This window comes from Suricata suricatta, chromosome 3 (genome assembly GCF_006229205.1).
Source record: "Suricata suricatta isolate VVHF042 chromosome 3, meerkat_22Aug2017_6uvM2_HiC, whole genome shotgun sequence".
NCBI lineage: Eukaryota > Metazoa > Chordata > Mammalia > Carnivora > Herpestidae > Suricata > Suricata suricatta.
The window spans coordinates 123,155,818-123,178,881 of record NC_043702.1 but is presented as its reverse complement, the minus strand read 5'-3'; the positions used below and the strand labels follow the sequence as shown (position 1 = coordinate 123,178,881).

The 23,064-nt window shown below is 44.5% G+C and overlaps 1 protein-coding gene across 1 annotated transcript in view; it reads left to right on the top strand.

Moving 5' to 3' along the window:
• ILDR2 (immunoglobulin like domain containing receptor 2) overlaps positions 1 to 7,210 on the top strand; it is a 61,736-nt gene extending 54,526 nt beyond the window's left edge. The window contains exons 10-11 of the mRNA XM_029933353.1: positions 5 to 180; positions 1,419 to 7,210. Of these exons, the coding sequence (XP_029789213.1) occupies positions 5 to 180; positions 1,419 to 1,454 (212 nt within the window). The 3' untranslated portion in view covers positions 1,455 to 7,210. The remainder of the gene's footprint in view (positions 1 to 4; positions 181 to 1,418) is intronic.
• The last annotated feature ends 15,854 nt before the right edge of the window (positions 7,211 to 23,064 follow it).

Genomic DNA, 23,064 nt, shown 5'->3' with positions numbered 1-23,064 from the left:
GGCACCTACAAGGCGGCCTCGCCGCAGGGCGACGAGGACGACTCGGCCGACGACGACGACGACGCGCTGCCGCCCTACAGCGAGCTCGAGCTGAGCCGGGGCCCGTCCTACCGCGGCCGCGATCTGCCCTACCACAGCAGCTCGGAGAAGAGGCGCAAGAAGGAGCCCACCAAGAAAACCGTGAGGCCGAGCCTGGCGCTCCTCGGGCGGGGGGCGCGGGGGCGGGGCGCGTGCCGGCACCGGGCGTCTGCCTGGGACCGCGGGTGCTGGGCTGGTTTGGGCCCACGTCGCTCTGCCCGGGACCGGGTGAAGGCAGTAGGCGTGGGGGTCTGGAAGGTTGCTAAAAGCGGAAAGAGCAGGTGTGCAGATGCAGCGTCCACGACCCTTAAGACCACCTTTAAGAAGCGTGTAGTCAGGGGTTCGAGGCATCGGTACCACCACCGACGTTTAGGAGGGCTTCTGAGATCCGCGTGCGGGACGTACTGTGCATGCGTGTATATGTACTCCTCCCCATTTCTCACCCCTTGCGGGGAGGGTTTATAACTTGCAGAAACTTCCCGAAGCCTTCACATCCCAGAGAAGGTTGTGCACTACTGCTATTTTTGAAGGACAGCTCACTTCTTTCATCCTTTGACATTTTGTTGAGTGTAAACTATAAATTGTGCTCTGTGTGTGTGAAGGAACCCTTTTGGTCCGTGCCGGGTTAAATGCCTCTTTTGTAATTGGCCTTACATACATTTTATGGTTTTCTCTCTAAATGCCAAGAGCACCCGTGTCTACCCCACAGCCCCCAAATGTGAGCTCTGGAGGTGAGAGAATCTCGGGGGGACAGTCCTAAATGACTACTCTTGGTTGTCAAAATGCCTCTGCCCCCTGTGCTCTGAAGGCCACTCTGCCAGCCCAAGTGCTTACCCTCCCTCATCAGTTACCTGCCTCTTCCCCATTTTGTTTTTCATAATTCAAGGCAAACATTTTCTTGAGTGTGAAGTGTGCAGTATGGGGAGAGAATATGAATGGAAAAAAGTTTTGGCATGATGCGTAGCTCCTCCAAAACAAAGATCTTTGCTGTTCTTTAAAGAGTAAGATGAGATGACCTGTGAAGTACTGTGAGCAGGGAATGAGCCTCCAGGTTATGTCAGGTTTCCAGCGCACCGTCGGCACTAGCTGTTGTGGAGTTGTAATCGTAGTTAGCCCGAAAGGGCTGGGAAGTCGTTGTGTGGCCGTGGAACTAAGTTCCGTCAGCTGTGTGTTGGCTTCAGCACCCGCGGAGGCTTAGGATCAATAGCCACAAGCCTAATGAAATGCCCTAAGAGTCAGGGTGCTCCAGGCTCTGAACAGGTAGGTTGTAGAATGTGCTGTGTTACGTCGGGTTTCCTTAATGTCTGGCTTAACATTGGGCTCTTTCTGCTCTTTTCCAGAGTGACTTTCCGACCAGGATGTCCCTTGTGGTCTGATGTTTGTGTTCAAGGCGTCTCTGTGGGTGACTAGAAATCAGAAGCGGACTCTGGGGACAAGACACAAATCCAAGAGCCAGCGGGCCCGGGACCTTCTCTGGCCACCACCTTGGAAGATTTGACCTTTGCTTTGGCAAGGGATGGGGGGCAGCCTTTAAGGGGGACTGATTCCAAACTTCAGTGTTCATCTAGCTAGTGCGAGAAACAAGAAGACTATGTGTGAGAACATTCCCACACGTGGAGTTTTTCATCCACTGAGTTCATCCTGCCTAATGTTCTTTTTTAGCCAAACCAGGATTCTTTTTCCAATTCTTAAAGGGACTTAGCTCTGGACTGCTAATCCCTGGAACATACCTCTGCCTCTGGTATGCTCTTCTATACTTCCTGTGCTGTTCTTGGAGACAGAAGAACTTATACCACCAGGAAAAGAAGGCCCGTACTGACAACGGAAGATAGATTTAGGCAACATATACCTTTTATCCCCCTCTCCTCCCAGCCACTAGTCAATGACTATTGTTATGCTAAAATCAGTGACAGTGACCTGCTGGACAATCACAGAAATGACTTCAGTTTGCAGTTCTGAAATGATGGTTCTTGAGTGGCTGGAACAAAACAAAAGAGTGTGTGTTTTTGATAAGCTGTGTAAATGGAATTTCTTTTTCCATTCTGAGAACAAATTGGGTTTTTTTTCCCCTTCTGCTGAACACAGTGACATCTGAGTGTTGGACATTAAGGGCTCTCCTCACACTCCTTCCCCTGGACTCTTCACATGTTGGTGCCACCCACAGAGCGCCACTTCCTTCTGCACTCTGATTAAATTGTCATCAGGTGCCTTTTGATAAATGCTTAAAATATCCACATGAAAGAAGAGGAAGGAAAAAAATAGAGAAAGTAAATGGAGAAGAATGAAAAAGATTTAAGAGGAAGAGAATATACGATCTCATTGATATTTTAAACATGGGCCATTTTCCCCACAGACTCCACGTGATCTTCTGTTTTGTACTTCATTTGCCAAGAGTTGCTTCTGGCACCCCAGCTCTGCTCTTCCAGGACACCAGAGATGTGTGGAGTGTGCCTCATCAGATTGCTGCTCTAGATGCTTTGGGAAACAAGTGATCTTGCTCTCTCAGGAAGGAGAACTTCCTATTCCCATCCTTGCCTACATGATAGATTTTGCCTAAATCTCAAAGCTAGATATCTCTGGATATTGTAATTTGTGTAGACTGTAAAAAAATGGCCCCAAATCCTTCCCTTCTCATCAAGAGATGCAGTCTATATCTCTTCCCCCCTTGCATCTGCGATTGGCCATTGTGATTTGATTGGGCTAGTGGCCCAAAACAAATGTAACACAAGCAGAGACTCGAAAAATGTTTGTGCATGGGGTCTGTTCTCTCCTGCTGCTCTTGGGAACCCTGCAGTTGCCACTCGGTGAACAAGCTTGGGCTATCCTGCGCATGAGGAGAAAGAAAGGCCCAGTCCCCCTACCACCGTGACAGCCCATCAAGTCTCCGCTGACTGCTAACACACGTGTGAGCCAGCCAAGACCAACGGAAGAACTGCCTAGCTGAGCCCAGCCCAAGTCCCTGATTCCTACTCAAGGCATGAGAAGTTGGTGCACCCTTTAAATGTACATTTCTCGTCAAGGAAAAACTATTTCTTCTTGTCTAGATGTTCTTAATCTCTGACTCCATCTAACCCAGATGTCTCACAACCTCCACTTTCTTTGGCAAACGTTTATCAAAGCTGTTCCTCCCACACCGTTGTGGTATGGCTCACATCACTGGAGGACAATGATGCTTGGCCTCCCAGCAGTAGTAAATGTTCTATCTTTGAATCCCGGGCAACCTACGAAGGTTTCTGCTTCAGCATCTCCTTGGTCTTCTCCAGAGCCACCTGAGTGGAGCTGGGCCCTATTCTCAGAGTACCATTCCACTGGTATCCATTTACTTCAGGACATTTTCAAAACAGTCCTGCTTGTGCAGTGAAATAAAGAAGTGGCTGGTGGTGAGGGCCAGAAGATAAGTTAATGTCACTTCTTGGAGGCGAACTGGCCCTACCAAGGGACTTCGTAGTGTCTTTGGCCTGAGAGGAACCAGGGACAGTTCGGCCCAGTGCTGGCACTTCCAAGGGTGGGGAGACACAAGCCATAACCCTGGTGCTGAGTTTTAGACTTGCTGGTGTCCCTGGCCTCTAAGAGCCTAGGTCTGGTCTGTTTGTTTTGGCCCCAGTTCAGATGGAAAAGATGATTAAACATTGTCATTTCTTAGTCACCAGCTTTGGATTTCAACTTGCTCAGGCAATTCTAGAGAATATTGGGTAGCTGTAGTAGCTGTTATCTCTTCATACTGAGCACTGTGTCAGGCTTCTCTCCACCAAAGAGCCCCATAGCACCAGCTGCAGAGACCAAACACATTGCTTTTGTTAGCCAAGGGCATGTATGATTTTGGTGAAGGTTAGGGGAGTCGTGGAAAAGAATTGCTAAAACTGGAAACCTGAAATTCCAAAGACAACAAAACTACAGACAGACAATAAATTAAAAAACACAAAAATAACAGGCTGGGGAGATAACCTAGGGAGATAGGACCAGGTTGTCCCCTGGAGGGGGGCATAAATCACTGGAACTTCCAGGCCTTCGGCCAAGAGAGAACACTTGTTTCCCAGTATGCGGACGTAGACAGGGTTGACTGCACAAGTAAAGGTAAAGCTGGCCGTCCTCGGCACCCCGGCTTTTCTCAGTGGGTCCTTTTGTTTCTTCCCTGAATAGTGTTTCCCACATAGGACAGACTTCTACATATTAGCATCCTTCCTAGGTTTCGTTGGGGTACAAAGTAAATCTTGTGTAAGACATGATCTCTGTCCATTGGGACCCTGCAGTTGGATAGGGGGAATAAGACATGCCCAAGAGAGAATTAGATTTTATGCATATAATGTGAAATATTGCTATGGAGAAATTATAACAAACCCAGAGAATTAAAGTTTTTAAATTTAAATGGGTATATTTTGATATTTAAATGTTGTGTGTCTTTGTCCGTCCATTGTATTTAAAGATCTGCTCAGTGTTCTAAAAAGCCAGTATTTAAAAAATCTGACTGCAAGAGGTGAATTAGGATGGGGAGCAGTATGAGGCTGAGGGCCCAGTGGGGCGGCGGAGGAGCTGCTGTGTTTGCCTGTGAGTCACAGCTGAGTCAGAGCTGTGTTGGATAAGGGGGCGTCCATGCGGGTGGCAGGAGGCATCCCCTAGCACTGCTTCTTTAGGCCCTGCATAGACTCACTAGGAAGCCGGGGGCATTTGCCGTGGACCTGGTGGCACGTGTCAGCTGTCCCACCCCCGCGTGCTTACTTGCTCTGCATCTGCTGCTCTGGGGGCTCAGTTCCGCAGCTGTGAGTGTTGCTGGCCACTCTCACCCACACGGAGCCAGTCTGGCAGCGATAATGGGCCTCTCGTCTTCCTACCTGTGATCCTCACTCTGCATCTGGCGCAGGACTGTGCAGACAAGGGGTGGGAAGAGGCTGCCGCTGTAGGCTGAGGCCCTCCATGCTGAAAACAGCCACATTTGTAAATATTTCTAGATGGTCTTAAAGACTTCACCTAGGTAATCTGATGAGACTTGAGGCAGCCTTTGAGAGAGGCTGAAGTCAGGGACACTGTTGAAATGCAGCCCGCCTTTTCTCTATAGAAGGAGAAATAAACCATCATTGCCATTAGTGAAATCACAAATCGAATTCAGCCTGTAGACTCCAAGCCTAAAGATCTTTGCTGCTGGATCAGGGTTTCCCCAAATTGTGTCACCATACACATTGCTTGATTGCTGCATGTATTGTCGGGCCGTGTCTTGGACCTTTATTGGGTGGGTCTGCAGCGAGGATTTGCCCCTTTAATGTACATTTCAGCATAGTCCTGGGACCAGACCCATTTGGGACATGCTGCACTAGATCCTACCTAAGGTGTATCCCAAACAGTCCCAAGGCCTCCTTTGGCTTTGAAATCTTTCTTCAGACATCTTGGTGAGGTCCCTTTTACTCCCTCGGGGCTGAGAGTGGTGAAGCGCCCAGCAGTCTGGATATCACAGTGGTGACTGGCCCGCCAGGGCCCGGAGGTAGGAGACTGAGGCAGAGAAAGGAAAGCTAGGAGCACTCCCAAGAACCTGTTCTAAATGTTTCTAATTCTGGAATAGTGATCTATTGTGACACTCTCAGATCTGACAACAAGAATTACAGGTAATTTTCTCATTCTCTTGATGTCATTCTGAGCAAAACTTAGATCATGAATAGAAAGAAAAGAGACCATTGGGGAAATGGCAGATCATTTTTTGACGCATTCAAATTACCAGCCCGGCAGGTCAACACCCACTGCCATCTAAAGGCCCTAAGTGGGGTGGACAAAGATACTAAAATCTGCAATATATGTCTCTCCAACATCAGATTTAGATGATGCCAGATTTGTGCAAGAGTGGAAAATTGATTTATAGGATGTAGAGATCCAAATTCACCAAAATAGGACCTCAGGTACTTCAAGTCCTAGAGGAAAAAAGTGCCTGGTTTTTTTGGGTTTTTTTCCTGCCAGGAGCCTACCTCCTAGTCACCTGGGAAGCTGATCCACGGAGCTTGAAGTGAGGCGCTTTTACCACCAGAGTGGAGCAGAGGTGATGCTGAGCCACTTTAACCAGCAGCCTGAGTTTTGGCTTGTCTGAGGGTGATACTGATAGTATTTGTGTTAGTTTGTGGTGTATTACTGTTTACAGAGCACTTTCACATCCATCGTATCCTCCGATCCTCACGATTCCCTCCTGCGGTACAGGAGGGTGGATGTCGTGACCTCATCAAACAGAATGTAAAGCTGAGACAGGAAAGCTAAGTGATTTGCCTAGAGTCAAAAGGCATTTACAGTTATAGAGCCAGGCCCTCTGTCTAGGATTCTTCCCGGGCAATTCCTGCAACACCTGCAGGACGGGGACCTGCTGACTTGCACCAGGCAGCAGAGTCCTGGACCCTGGACCCTGGGTGCGCCCACACGCCACTGGGGGTGGGGGGCAAGGCTGTGAAGCTGGGCGCTGGGGCTCCCTCACGCTGCCCCTTGCCCCTCCTCAATTGTGGCTCTGCGTGGGGCCAGCCTCCCTCCAGGACACTGTCTTTCTCATCAGCCCTGCTGGTGGGGGGTTGGTGGGGGGGAGGAAAGGCCTTGACAAAAACGTGCTTCAGATTTTAGACCCCTTCCTGAAGACGGATTTCTGAGTCAAACCACAAATTCGTCTAGACTCAATTCCAGGGTTGAGGGGCAGCCTGCTTAGGAGTGAGGTATCTGGCACAGTCCCTGTATCTGGGGATTTTAGGTAGAACTTAAGAGGGACTAGATGTAGGAGAGGATGCAGCGGTTTAGTTAAAAGTGTTAGAGTTTCTTGCTGGGGCTGGACGCACCCTGATGTGGTCTGGCCCATCTCTCCTGGGAAAGCAAAAAGAGACACGAATAACTTCGCTCTTACCTTGGCTTTAAGGAAAAAGCCGCTTTATTAACAAAGGCATCAGGCATTACCCTGTGAGAATTTTCCTTGTGGGACCACACAAGAGGAACAGAAGGAGCAACAGGACAAAAGGGTCAGAAATCAGTTTCATGGGAGTCATGTGCCCAGTTCTTTTGTGCCTTGTCTGTGGCATCAAAACTAAAATGTATCCCTGTTGCCCATGACTCTTTTCAGTGTCAAACATATAAAGTGAATGTAGTTGTAATGTTTTAATCTGAATAAAGTATTTCACCTACATTTGTTATCAAGAACTCATTAATAACTATGTTTAATCATGATCCAGCATTAGAAGACCTCAGCAGGAAACAAAATCCCATCTGACTGCCTCTGAGTGGTTTCAGTGGCATCAGAGGGACGAGGACGCGGGACCGTGGGCGGGCCGGCGCCAGCGGCAGAAGTATGTTTTCACAGACTCTCCTAAGCTGTGGCCTCGGCAGACTCCCTTGCCGCTCTCACTGCTCTCATAGACGAACACTCAGGGGAGAGAAGGGATAGGAAAGATCATTGGACAACGTGATGGTATTTGGCCCATTTTCAAAGAGGGCACAGGCATTTGCTTGCTAGAAATGGCACTGGAGGAAGGGAGGAAGAAAAGCTATTTGTGGGAGAATGTTTTAAGTTCTGAAGAGAGCTGAAAAATTCCAGAACATTATAATTAAGAGAAGTCCACTAAAAACCTTTTTCGCGGAAGAAGGGATCAGTTCCTCAGAGATGTAGTAATCCTCTTACTGGCCAGGCCTTCTCAAAGGAGGCCCAGGTTTTAAGGATGCTGGTTGAATGGAAAACCTGTCATTTCTTGAAGCATCTGGACGCCATTCTCCTAATAGCTAACTTAAAAATATGGGGCGCCTGGATGGCTCAGTCGGTTAAGCGTTGGCTTTGGCTCAGGTCATGATCTCGTGGTTCGTGGGTTTGAGCCCCGCGTCGGGCTCTGTGCTGACAGCTAGCTCAGAGCCTGGAACCTTCTTCGGATTCTGTGTCTCCCTCTCTCTCTGACCCTCCCCTGCTCGCACTGTCTCTCCCTGTCTCTCAAAAATAAATATAAATATTAAAGAAAATATTTAGAAGAAAATCTAAATCATTAAAGAAAAATATTCCCAGATTGGGGGGCCTGGGTGACTCAGTCGGTTAAGCGTCCGACTTCGGCTCAGGTCAGGTCATGATCTCAATCTGGGGGTTCGATCTCCACAACAGGCTGGAGCCTGGAGCCTGTTTCAGATTCTGTGTCTCCCTCTCTCTGCCCCTCCCCTGCTCACTCTCTGTCTCTCAAAATAAAAAAGACATAAAAAATTTTTTTCATGTTCCCAGATAGATTTAACTTAAAGATAGACTCCAAAACAATTTAACTAAAATTATCTCCTTTGAACTTATTGCTCTTTTGTTTATTTTTAGATTTTGTCTTGATTTTCCAGCTTTAGAAAACATTGTGTTTAGAAAAATAAAATATTGATTTATAAAGTGTTTATTTCAAATCATCTACATTTTTTTTCCTACACATTTTTTCTTTCTGCATTTCAGACCGTCTTTAGAAATCTTTTCCCTTCTTGCTTTTTTTAAAAAAGTTTATTGAGAGAGAGAGAGAGAGAAAGAGAGAATTGCAAGTAGGCTCTGTGCTATCGTTGTGGAGCTCATGACGCAAGGATTGATCACAGGAACCTGGAGATCATGACCTGAATCAGTTGCTTAACAGACTGAGCCACTCAGGTGCCCCTCCCTTCTTTCTGAAGGAAGTTTTCTCTAGTGCTGGTAGGATACTGTATAGTTTTTGTTTATTTAAGATCTTTATGAGCGCCTGGGTGGCTCAGTCGGTTAAGCCTCCAACTTCGGCCCAGGTCAGATCTCACGTTCGTGGGTTCGAGCCCCGTGTCAGGCTCTGTGCTGACAGCTAGCTCAGAGCCTGGAGCCTGCTTCTGGTTCTGTGTCTCCCTCTCTCTCTGACCCTCCCTCTCTCATGCTCTGTCTCTCTCTGTATCAAAAATAAATAAAAACATTAAAAAAAAGACCTTTACTTCATGTTCTTAGTAGATAATTTCACTGCGTATACAATTTTAGATTAATAGTTATTTTCCCTCAGCACACTGAAGATATTATTCTATTCCCTTCTGGCTTTTATTGTTGCTTATAAGTCAGTTACCAATCTGATTATCCTTCCTTTGTAAGTAATCTGTCTGGTCTCCCTGGCTGTTTTTAAGATTTTCTTTTTGTCTCTAATGTTCTTTGGTTTAATTAACATGGTGTTGGGGTGCCTGGGTCGCTCAGTCAGTTAAGCGTCTAACTCTTGATTTCAGCTCAGGTCATGATCCCATAGTTCGTGGGGTCGATCCCTGCCTTAGGCTTCATGCTGACAGTGCAGAGCCTGCTTGGGATTCTCTCTGTCCCTCCTCAAATTTCTTTCTTTCCCAAAATGAATAAATAAACTTAAAAAATAACGGATTTCTTTTTTACTTATTCAGATTGGGATTTGTTGTGCTTCCTGGGTCTATGGATTGTATTTTCCATTAATGACGGGAAATTCTGAGCTATTAACATGTCAAATATGCCTTCTCTTTAAGCCCTCTTTTGAGAATTCCGACTAAATGTCTGTTAGACCTTTTCATTCCATCCTCCGTATTGCTTAGTCTGTCTCTTGAGTTTTTCATTTGTCTTTCTGTGCTGTATTCTGCATACTTTCTTCAGGCTTATCTTCTACTTCACGACTTTTCCGTTGGCTCTAATCTTTGAGTTTTAATTTTAATTAATACATTTTTCTTTTTTTAAGTTTAGTTATTTTGAGTGAGAGAGAGAGAGTGAGAGCGAGCACAGGTGGGGGAGGGGCAGCGAGAGGAGAGAGAGAATCCCAAGCAGGCTCTGCACTATCAGCATGGAGCCCGACACGGGGCTCAATCCCACAAACCTTGGATCATGACCTGAGCTGAAATCGAATTAGATGCTTAACCAACTGAGCCACCCATGTGCCCCTAAATTTTGCATTTCTAAAAGCTTAGTTCGATTTCAAATTTGCATAACCATTGTTGGCACTGCCTTGCTCCTTAGACAATTCTCTCTTGTATCTTTGAATCTATTAAATATACTCATTTTATACCTTTTACCCAGTGATTCTGTCTGCAGCCTTAAGGTCTTATTTTGAAGTTTCTTACTTCTACTAATGCTCACTCGTGGTTTTTTGTTGCTTTATATGTTTCATAGTTTGTAGAATGCCATATTGCATTAGCGCCAGTCAAGAAAGGCCTTTTCTCCTTTCCTGTACTCCCTCTCTCCATAATGACCCTATATACACATAGTAACTGTGAAGTGTCCAAGAGAAATGAGTAATTGAGTGAAGAGGGAATGGAAGTGTTAAATGAGATAAATCTAGAAGGTACATGCATTTCTCTCTAATGCAAGCTTCTCGACTAAAATGAGCCTAAGGTAGAAGAGAGCGAGAAGCTTTAACTTTACCTATTGTTCTTATTTTGACCACTCTAAAAGAATTTCTATTTTAATTATAGAAATGAGACTACCTTGAGGTTAAGAGTGAACAAAAGGCCATTTATTAGTCAAGAAGGACCAAAGAAATTATGGATCTAGACTTTATTCAAGAAGCAAGGAAGGATTAGATCCATAGGATGGATTAAAATTAAGCAATTGTGGGGGAAAATATGTTATTTTTTTGTTCACACCCTGTTGATTCCCATTTGTTTAATGTAAAACGCATATTTTTATAGACATTCAATTCAAGAACTGAAGAACTAGATTGAGCTAGGTTTCAGAACTAGGTTCTGAAAAATCTTGACAGATACATCCTAATAATACTTATCACACCATTTAGGTGAAAGATTTCCTGCTGGATTTGGTTTTAAGCGGTTCCTGAATGCTTAGCAGGTGGTCTGGGGTGACTTACCAAATATGGCAGGAAGTGTAGAGGTGGCTAGCGAGCCTGCTCAGGAGGACAGTGAGTTAGCCTGCCCCGCCACCTAGTGGCTCACATCCACGGTCATGCCTCTGGCACTAGCTTCCCAGGATTCGAGGTATTGGATAGAGGTGTTCCTCACATTGTTTATGAGGTGTGTTCTTAAAAACCCATGTATGAATTCACTGTTGGCCAATCAAATTAAAGTGCATTGGGAGTTTTTAATTTAGAAGTGATAAGTTTTTCTGTATGTGTTTCAAGCGTAGCACTTGCCATGTTATATTTTCAGGGCAGATTTTTGTGGATACCATGTGGGGAAAATTTCATGTCACTTCCTTGGGACAAGCAGGAATGAAGCACGTGCCTCCCTTGATTTAAAGCTATTTTAAAGTGTGCTTTTTAAAACCTTTGAGTTAGAAGTCTTTTCTGAAGTCAGGTCAGACTCTGACGCTACAGAGTTACAGTGAAGCCAGTTTCTCATTAACAAGCTTATTTTGTTTTTTCCTGAAATGTTCAGTGCCCAGCAGAGCAAAGCCAAAAAGATATAAATGCCAACTTCTGTTTAGCACTGTTTTGATAAAAGATCTTTGTTCAAATGAATGGAATTCATTTATAATAGACATACTGGCCTCCCTCCTCCCCCATGGCCTCTTGGTGTTGCTGCTATGGTCCTGGAAATTGCCTTTTCTCATTCCTTCGTGACAGGGAGATGTGAAGTTCTAGCTGAAGTTTTTCCTGTGGCAGAGATATTAGTCAAAAATCTTTTGGTTGCAAATGACAAAAAGCCAAGTCAGACTAGCTATTTAAAAAAGGAGGAGATGGAGGTAGTTTATTAGAAAGATCCTGGGATAGCTCAGGGAAACTGAGAGAAAATCTGGGTCTTAAAGCAGTCAGATTCTCCTGTGTCCATCACTCACATCTACTGGTCTTTTTTTTTTTTTAATGTTTGTTTATTTTGAGAGAGAGGAAGAGGAAGAGAGAGAGAAAGACGCAGAGAGAGAGAGAGAAAGAGAATCCCAAGCAGACTCCGTGCTCAGCATGGAGCCCAATATGGGGCTTGATCTCACGATCAAGAGATCATAGCCTGAGCTGATAACAAGAGTCAGATACCTAACTGGCTGAGTCACCCAGGCAGCCCTCTACTGGTCTTCCCGCCTGCCTCCCCCCATCCCCAATTTTTTCCCAGTGAGGACAGGCATTCTCTACAAGGCAAGAATAAAGCAGTCCAAGAGTCACAATTTTCCAACTTAACGTGACAAGACAGGTGAAGGGCCTTACTCATGAGAACAATGAGGAAAGTCTGTGACTGACCCATAGTGAGTCATATGCCCATCTCTGAACTAATCGTTTTGTCCAGAAAGATGGCAAGTCCACTATGACCAGGAAGATGAGATTCTGTGAAGGGCTGGAGAGTGGGAAGAGAACAAGACCATTTCTCCACCGGAGAGAGGGAGGTATTCATAGAAGTGGGACATGGGATGCTGGGCAGACAAAACACAATCACAAAAACAGGTATCCACTCCTACATCCAAAAAGATTCTTCACTTACAGTCACAGAGGCTTGAACAATCCTCAGACATAATATGCCTGTCCAGGGCACTGGGACGCTATTTCCCCTGCGGTTCATAAAAATCCCACCAGCGCCTTTCACACCCTAGTGTGTCTCCTCGGTTACACTCAGGTCATCCTGAATTCAGAAATCCGTCTGTGTGTCACTGTGTTAAGACTTTTCTTCTTTCTGGAGCTATTCTCCTTTCTTCTATCCTACCTCCAGGGCTGTCCCCTAATAATTCACCCTTACTTGTTGCCAGAGGTTCTAGATTATTTCAAGAAAAACGCTCGATGTTGGGCAAGGGCTTCCCTTTTCCTCTCTAAGTTCCATAGAACGGGAGACTTTTTGCTTCCCCACCCACATTTCCATTCTTTTCTGTACAAGCAGGAAAGGGAAACTAACTAGATTCCCGAGCGTCTGAAGTTCACCATGCCTTCTTTCTCCTTTCTGGTCCCATATCCCCTTTCGTTTCTTGTTCTCAGGGATGGCCAGCATCTCATGAGAGGACGCACTTGGGTAGAGTTATCTCCAGGCACCTTGGCTTCAGACCAAAGGGGCATTCGCTAACATGGTAACTGAAAACCCTGCGTTTGGGGACTTGTTTGTCCCTCAGAACCCTCATTTGACTTGTAATCGCTATATACGTGTGTGTGTGTGTGTGTGTGTGTGTGTGTGTGTGTGTGTGCGCGCGGTTCTGGTCATGAAACAATAGAACTGTGCCACCTGGATCCCCTAAGCCGTGATGGGACATTTTTTGACCAGAAAATATTGGTAGTTGGTATGGAAAGTTTATTGATGGGTATATATGTATGTAATTTTTACATTTAATTATGTGACTTTTAAAATATTTTTTTCAAAAAATTTATTGTTTCCAAGCAACCAATATCTCACACTCATTTGACTATAGATTACACATGACGTTACACTTCCTTTCTACTCCAGCATTTGACTCAGGAATTCAGACAAAATATTGAACACATTTTAACAAATTTAGAGCAGTAGCTATTTTTGGTGTTAGAATACTGTTTTTTTAATTCAAGTATAATCAACATCCAGTGTTATATTAGTTTCAGGTGTACAACATAATGATTTAACAATTTTATACATTTCTCAGTGCTTATCATGACAAGTATACTCTTGATCCCTTTGACCTATTTCACCCATCCCCCACCAACCTCCACCTTGGCAACCACCAATTTGTTCTCTGTATTTAATTAGAGTGTGTCTTTTTGTTTGTCTCTTCTTTTCCTTGTTTGTTTTGTTCCTTGAATTTCACATATCAGTGAAATATGGTATTTGTCTTTCTCTGACTGACTTACTTCACTTCGCATTATACCCTCTGAGTCCATCCATGTTATGGCAAATGGCAAGACTTGTTCTTTTTTTATGGTTGAGTAATATTCCATGGAACATATATAACCACATCTTCATCCTTTCATCAATCAAGGGACACTTGAGTTGCTTCCATATCTTGGCTATCGTAAATAATGTTTCAATAGACACAGGCATATGTATATTTTTTGAATTAGTGTTTTTGTTTTCTTTGTAAACACCCAGTAGTGGAATTACTGAATCATATGGTAATTCCATTTTTAATTTTTTGAGGACCCTTCATACTGTTTCCACGGGGGCTAAACCAGTTTGCACTCCCACCAGCAGTGCGCAAGGTTCCTTTTCCTCCACATCATTGTCAGCACTTGTTATTTCTGACAGGTGTGAGGTGATATCTCATTGGGGTTTTAATTTGAATTTACCTGGTAATTAGTGATGTTGAGCATCTCTTCATGTGTCCAGAGCCGCATATTCTTGAAGGGAAAAATCTATTTATTAAGAGTTCTCTCAAGAGAAGTGAGCACCATGCCAAGGTGCTCCTCATGAGGAGAACTTGGGGAGTGCTCATTTTCCCAGGGAGACTCTTCAGGGGTGCCTGGGTGACTCGGTCGATTAAGAGTCTGACTCTTGGGGGGCGCCTGGGTGGCTCAGTCAGTTAAGCCTCTGGCTTCGGCTCAGGTCAGATCTCACGTTTGTGGGTTCGAGCCCCGCGTCAGGCTCTGTGCTGACAGCTAGCTCAGAGCCTGGAGCCTGTTTCTGGTTCTGTGTCTCCTTCTCTCTCTGCCCCTCCCTCTCTCATGCTCTGTCTCTCTCTCTATCAAAAATAAATAAAACATAAAAAAAATTAAAAAAAAGAGTCTGATTCTTGGTTTTGGCTTACATCATGATTTCATTGTTTCTGGGATCAAGCCTCACATAGGGCTCTGCGCTGACAGCATGGAGCCCACTTGGGACTGACTCTCTCTCCCTCTCTCTGTCCCTCCCCCTGCTAGTGCTTGCTCTCTCTCTCTCTCTCTCTCTCTTTCTCTCTCAAAATAAATAAATAAAAATTTCTCCAGGCATTTGAGGGCTGTTGTGTCCTCTTTCAGTGCTTCAGAAGGAAAAGTCTTCAAGATTTGGCAAACAACTCATCATCACAACAAACGTATTTCTCATTCCAAGAAACTTATCAACACATTTTTATCTCTCAAGGAAATTCAAAACTAAATAAAATATTTTAAATTCTTGACTTTAGGAAACCAGCATTTTTTTTTATTAAAGCTGCCAAATGCTCCTCACAGTTTGAGAAAGAAAAAAAGTTACCTAAAGACTCTCACTGTAAGAACTGTAAGGCATAAAAGGGGGCTATTAATTCCCTTTGCAGTGGAATGTGCCTGGCATTAGGCAGTGCTGCCCACACAAAGGATGGAGCACTTGGGCACTGGGCTGGATCCCATCAACTGATGGGTTCCTGGGCCTCTGGATCCAGCCCCCTCCCCCCAAACAAACAAAATTAGCACCACATAGTTCACCCAGGGCAAGCCTGAACATTCACACACAAGCCACACCACTCCTGATAATCACCCTCGGTTATGAAATTTCATTTGTGCAAGTATTTCCTAAGCAGGAAACTCAAATAACAATTAGTTAAAGACTAAAGTCTGACTTTGTCATTCCCTGCTTAAAACTTTTCTGGCTCTCCACAGTCTTTCAGACACAAAATCAGGCACCTTAGGACACATGAGAGGTTCTCTGGGGTCTGACCCTTCCTGCCACTGCGTCTTCATTGCCTATTCCTCCTTCTGCTTCTTTTCTGTTTCTTCGCTGTGCTCTCAGATGTAGAACTATTTGTGGTGACGGAATGTACATATTGTTCTGCACCTCTGCCCTTATTGCAGAATGCCCTCTGCTTTCGTTGTACATTTTCTTAGCCACACTTTAGGATTCATTTTGGGTGTCACATCCTCTTATTTCAAGGTGGTCTCTTTTTGTGTCTGTCAACCCACTGCAATGCAAGGTCTTTGAAAGTATTTTTTTTTATTCTTTAAATCACTATGGTTCATGACATACCTTTGGTTCCTCAGCATTAGCTTCACTAAACCAAAGCAAGATCATTTATGACATTCTGAAAGCTCTGACCTCAGGAGGGCTGGAGACCAGTCACTGCCATGTGGTTGAATGTTCCCAAACACTTTTACATCCGGGTTACATCTCAGCCAATACAACTGATCTCCATCACTTGAGGGCTTTCCTCTTAGCTATATGCTAGAACAGAGCTTTGAAAACTTTTAAAAGGTACTGGTCAAGAAACTGCTCCCTGGAAAACAATTTGACAATAAAAAATAAAAAAAAAAAAAAAAAGAAAGAAACTGCTCCCTTTCACAATGACATACAAGCCTAGAGGGGTTTGGAGGGCAGGAGATGGGGATTGTTTTCACTTATAAGCCATGGGTGGGGCCAAAGATTTTGGAGTTAGAAATCCAAAATCTGAGGTGCACTTCACTGGCTGCTAACCCCAGGCGCTCACTCTGTCTGGGGAGTTATATCCATATACCCACAGAGGTTATCGGAGAGGCTATAGCTGAGACACGAAGGAGCCAACCAATCCATAGGCCCACAGCTATTTGTATGCATTTCACCAATGCCTATCCTCATGCTCAAGAGAACCGACAAGAGTGTAAGCTCTGTAGACAAGATAAAGACATTAGGATTGGACAACTCGTGGGGCTTGGAAGACATTCTATTCAGGTCAGGTCATGGGGAGGAAGACACATTGCTAACTCAGAAATCTGCTCAGTCTCTGTGTCTGCTGTAGTCTTGTGTCTGCTCCCTTCCTCTCCACCCTATCTGAGATTCAACTTCTTTTGGTCTAAAAGGCAACAAATCAGTATAATAGGTAGAAAATGTCAATGTTATAAGCACTCTTCAACCTTTTTCTCTTTCAGTGTACACTAATTTCTGAACAGCCAGCTCAGTGTCTGCAATTTTTTAGTATCAACCAGACAAGGGGAGAGAAGATGCGGAGGAGCCAAGCCTGGCTTGATTGATTTCACCTGGAAGGCTTGGATGATGGGAGAGGAGAGGAAAGGACAATGGTCAAGATGAGCTAGAGCTCTGAGTGGGTTAAAGACACACAGATTTAAGAAGTGCCTTGGTGGCTCAGTTGGCTAAGCATCCAGCTTTGGCTTAGATCATGATCTCACAGTTCATGTGTTCGAGCCCTGTGTCAGGCTCCCTGTTGACAACTTGGAGCCTGGACCCTGCTTCAGATTCTGTCTCTCCTTCTCTCTCTCTCTCTTTCTGCCCCTCCCATGCTTGTGTCCTCTCTCTCTCTCTCTCTCTCTCAAAAATTAACAGTTTTTTAAAAAGACAGATTTAGGGTATAACCATCATTTATTTGAGCTCTTGAGGAACAAATGAAAAGAAGATTCTGAGGATTTATTTATTGTTGGTATCAATGAAATCTTTGACAATTTTTTTAATGTTTTATTTATTTTTGATACAGAGAGACAGAGCATGAGAGGGGGAGGGGCAGAAAGAGAAGGAGACACAGAACCAGATGCAGGCTCCAGGCTCTGAGCTAGCTGTCAGCACAGAGCCTGACACGGGGCTGGAACCCACGAATGTGAGATCTGACCTGAGCCAAAGTTGGAAGCCCAACCAACTGAGCCAAACTTCAGCATATGCCATGATAAGGCCACAGGTTAAACTGACTATAACAACATTTTAAAAGTCTCCCTTCTTATCAAAACTTCCCTTTTGCCATCTAGCACAGAGGGTCTTTTTTGATGTCTTCTCTGAGGAGGTATCTCCACATGGGACATGAGAACTTACAGGGGGCGGGGAAGGCAAAATTCTGTGCTGTGTACAGTGAGTGGGGTGGTGAGTGATGGTTTTGGAGACGGGCTGCCCAGCGGGGCCCTGCAGGACTCCTGCCATCTGGGTCTGGCTGTTCTGGAGCACTGCCTTCCATTTCAAAAGAATTTTCGATTGTTCCTTGGGGTGTTTATATACATTATTATCTGATTCTTGTAACAACTCTGTGAGGAAAGCAAGCAGACATTTTTTCCCCTCTGTCTTACATATGGGAAAGTCAAGACCACAAAGAGGGGGAATGACTTTCATGAAGTGATTAAAAAAAAAAAAGGACAACAGTCTAGTGGCGCTGGCACTCACATCTCCTGAATCGTGATTCATAATTCCTCAAGACAGATCATTCCTACTTGTAACAGTGTAGAGGTTGTGGGAGCTCCTATTCAAAAGAGAGATGAAATGAAAAGGAAACATAAATTAAAAATATAAATGATGAGTGTCCATCGACACAGTGCAAGAGGTGGACTGCCAATGTGTGTGGGATGCTGGGAGGATCCACGGGTCCTGATCATAGTGGACAAGTCCAGAATCAAATCCCAAGAGAGATCCACAGACCAGGGCACTGAGCCAAATCTAAGAAAATTAAATTAGAAAGGATAAATGCAAAGTCTTAAATGTTGATCTGAAAGATAATTCCAAAGGGATGAGACAGGGATATATTGCTTAAGATTTTTTTTATTCAGCTTATTTTTAAAAGGGTTTTTTAGGCATCTACCATGTCTACACAGTGTTCTTGGCACTGAGATTGTAACCTCCGTAAATAAGAACAAGACAAATAAAGCTTCTATCTTCATGGAAAGGTTCAAATACCAGTGAGGGAGATGACCAATATACAGACAAATAAGTGATTTCATGAAACTAACAGGAGAAGCCTAACAGAGGACCAGGGGGAGAGGAAGGGGAAAGAGAGCTGGGCAGAGAGAGGGATGCAAATCGTGAGAGACTATTGAATACTGAAAACAAACAAACTGAGGGCTGAAGGGTGGGGGAGATGGGTGGTGGTCATGGAGGAGGGCATTTGTGAGGATCAGCACTGGGTGTTATATGGAAACCAATTTGACAATAAACTATAAAAAAATAATTTAAAAAAGAAAACAAAGAAAAGAGGTGGGAAAGTTTTGGAACGGTGGTCAGAGAAGTCCTCTCAAAGGAAGAGACTGTTTGCACTGTTACCTAGAGGTTAAGAAGGAACCCAGATGTGAGGATCATTGGGCAGTGCTCCAGGAAAACGGTGAGTGAGTGCAAAGGGTTTAAGGTAAGAATGATTTTATAATGTTGAAGGATTAGAAAGGAAGCCACCATTGCTCAGAACTAGTGAACTGGGGATGACATAGGAGATGATACTGGAGGAGCTGCCAGGTCATACAGGCCTTGAATGTCACAATAAGCATGGCACACTGCCAGTCATCCTTCCAAAATCTATTTCCCTTTCATTCATTGATAAAAGACTTTTATCTGGGCACCTAGTCAGACACTAAGCTTCCTAATCTTCTTTGTTGTGAGGTATGGCCATACCACTGTTATGCCCAGATTTCAATATCGTCCCCCAAACCCAGAGACCGCCAGGGAGACTGAGTCATGCATGCAAAAGCAAAGGGCATTTATTATTATGGGCTTATAAGCCTGGGCTCACAGACTTCACCAGCGCAGTGGATCCATGCAGAGAGCCCCGAACAAGGGCTGAGCAGGGTTTCTATGGGGTTTGGGAAGGGGGAGTTACAGGAAATTGTGACATAGATACAGTGATCCAATCATAATGGTACAACAGCATTGGCAGCAACTTTAACCATATACATTGTTTAGAGTGTTCGTTACTTTTGGCGGGACCCAATCACAATATTTAGTGTTTCTTTGAAATCAACCAATTACAGGGTGGGCCAAAGACCTCCACGTGGGGTAACTGGTTAATCTAGTATTAAACAACAGGTAACTCTCTATGGTTTCCATCTACAGGCCTGCCCTTAGGAATGTTAAGGGTGGTTGCTGGCCGCTTCTGATTGGGTGTTACAAGGGGGGGTCTCTCCTGGCTTGGGCAATGTGTAACTAACTGCCTGATAGTTTTGGGGAAACTGAAACTTAGGCCTTCTAGATCAGAGGGGAAACAAAGCCTGTCATGGAGTCAGTTTGGTTCAGACCTGCGTCCTTTCACCACCAAAGTTACTGCCAATAGAATATGAACAAAGGAGATGTGTGCAACACCCACCTCACTTGGTTGAAGAGAAAATGCTGTCTTTAACTCCCTCTCTTCTTTTCCCTTGAGTGACCAGCCTTGCAAATAAAGACAATATGCTAGCCTATGGGAGGGTGGAGTGAGAAGACGGAAGGAACCTGGGCCTCTGCGTACCCTCGTGGAGAACTGTCCTGCCAGCCTGGACTGTTATATGAGAGAGAAATACAATTCTCTTTGAGATCTTTAATTATAGTGATGTAGTCTTTCCTATAATTATGAGATTTGGGGTTTTTGTAAGTGAGAAATCATTAGAAAGTTTTTAAACAGATGAATAACATGACCTGTGTTTAAAAAAGATCATTCTGCTGGGGCTCCAGGGTGGTTCACTTAGTTAAGCCTCCGACTTCGGCTCAGGTCATGATCTTGCCGTTCCTGGGTTCAAGCCCCGCATTCAGCTCCGTGCTGACAGCTCAGAGCCTGGAGCCGGCTTCAGATTCTGTGTCTCCCTCTCTCTTTTCCCCTACCCCGCTCACACTCTGTCTCACTGTCTCTCCCTCTAGTTCTCAAAAATAAATAAACATTTGAAAAAAACTTAAAAAAAAAGGTCATTCTGAGAGCTGCATGGATAACAGATTATAGGAAGACCAGCAAGTGAGAAGGGAAAACCGTTAGAGGATTATTGCAGATTTTATGTGAGCTACAGTGGACTAAAGTGAGACAATGGCATCAGAGAGGGAGGTTCAAGATGGATTATGGAGATAAGAGCAAGTAGGCTTTCTGATTAAGTTCTGGAGATGATGCAGGAAAAGTAAAAACCAATCTGATTCCGTTGTCTCTGACTTGAATAACTGATAAGATAGTGATAGAATGTCCTAAAGTGGATGAGACTCAAGTACAAGGTCGGGTGGGATATTTTGACAAGGAAAAGAAAAAAAACCCCCAAAACCAAAATAACAAAACAACAGCAACAACAAAACCAGAAATCTTGACAACACTTGTTAAAAACAATAAGCAAAATACCAGCCAAAAAATGTAGAACAGGCCACAATGGTTGGTTGCTTCAATGGCTTCAGTTTGTGTTATCGGTAGTCTCTTTCTAACTCTGCTCTCTCCATCCAACTTGAAGCTTCATCCTAAAGCTGATCCCTTTGCGGTCAGCAGCTAGGATGATGGATTTCTTTGCTCACACCCAGCAGGAAAGAAGGAGAAGCCATTCTGTTCAGTATTTAATACAAATCCTTTCTGCTAGCTTGAACCTGGTGTCTCAGGTCTGCCCTGTTCTGAATGACTTAGATGAATGAGTGCTACAATTGTAGTCACTGTCCTCTGAGTCAGGATTGCTTCCAGGAGGGTAGTAGAGGACATGGGTGGGGAGGAATGGGAGATGGGGCATCGAGTTCTCTTGGGAATGACAAGAGGAAGGACTGGTTAGGAGGGTATGTCCTTGCACTTCAGCTCTTTGTTCCTTTCTCCTCATGTGTGAAGTGGGGGAAAAATATATGTGCAAACCTTAGCAGGCGGACGAGGAGAGATTTTTGCATCCATCAGAAGAAAAAACTAGAGCTGAGGTCTCTCTGGCATCAATAGGAAAGGACCTTTCTAATATCAAAGGGACCCGCAGGGCAAAACTGCTGCATAAATGATGTCATGTGAATATCGGTGACTTTATTTTGGTGACACAAACAGGCTGTCTGAGACTGATGGGTCCACGTAGCCCTGTAGGGGATCCGGGCAGAAGGCAGCAAATAAAACCCTTTCTCGTCCTGGTTTCTGGATCTCAAAAAACCAGTCTTTTGGTTTGGAGGATGATCACAGAGGATTCTAAAATGGTCTCTCTTTTGTAAGTCAGGCCTGTGACGTTTTCAGAAACCAGGTCTGGAATACAAAAAATAAGTTGGGATTGTGCCATAGAGGTCAAAAGGAGCCTCAGTCCAGAATAAGGGAGGTGTGAAGAGAGACCTGATAAAAATAGTACAGTATTATAAGCCACACCTGATCTCCAGGGAGGCCTGACCTGGGTGGGCTGCTTTCTTGGTTACCATCCTAAGAATAAGAAATTTGCCCAAAAGCTGTTCAGAGTTTACCATGGAGAGGTGCTGTTAGGAGAAGGTCTTTGTCAACCCTTGTGATAACACAGAAGCACCAATGATTGTAATATTGATGTGGGTTGGGGTCCTCTGTTTTCCCCCAGGAAGAAGAGAGCAGGGTCTAACAAACTCCCGGGTCATGAAGCATTTGGGCAATACACAGTTAGTTTGTACCAGACACACAGGGTCTGAATCCAGTTTAGTCCCAGACTGTACCCCAAGCTGTCAGCTTCAATCTAAGGATGGAAGAAGCCAAAGAATCCAGGCAAATGTATGAAGCTATCAGTGCTTCATTTCTGATTTTGAATCTTCTTTGGGGTACTCCATCTATCATTTTATATTTCTTCAGGAAGATTTGGGGATATTGAATTTTAAAAATCAGAGTTAACAGTTTCTATAAAGATTGAACAAAGAAGGTAGGAATAGAAAACAAGAAGTTTTTATATTTAACCTTAGAAATAAAGTGGGAGTTTTAACATGGAGTAATAGTAACTTAGCATGGCCCTTACCACCCCTAAAACCAAAGGCCTGTCCTTTCACCTATTTTTCCTCGATGTGTTGATGACCTCATCAGTCTCAGTTAGTTAACCTGATCCCACAGTCAGACTTCTTTAGTTCAAATCCCATCATGGCCATTGTGTAGCTCTGTCGATTTAGGCAGCATGTAGGGCCTTTCTGAACCTTGGTTTCCCCGTTTTTGAATTACAAGAATAACACTACTTCATAGAGTAGCACATTGTAAGAATAAAATAAATGTTAGAGAATGTTATGATTGGCCTATCAATTACTGAGTCCTGTTGATTTTTACCTGATAAATATCTCATGCATTTATCCTCCATGGACCTTCAAGGATGTGCAGGGAGATGAAAGGCTCTATTTGGTCCAGGCACGCTGCTTGTTGTGAAAGGGGAAATCAGAAGGAACTGTACCCATCATCAGGCAAGGGGCAGACATGGACAGCTCAGACATGTTGAAGGGGGTCCTTGTGAGGCAGCAGTGGGGTGAAAGGTATGAAAGGACAGCAAAAGGGGCACCTGAGTGGCTCAGTCAGTTAAGCGTCTAACTTCAGCTCAGGTCACAATCTCACGGTTCGTGAATTCAAGCCCTGTGTCAGGCTCTGCAGACAGCTCAGCCTGGAGCCTGCTTCAAATTCCGTCTCCCTCTCTCTCTCTGCCCCTCCTGCTCACACTCTGTCTCTCTCTCTCAAAA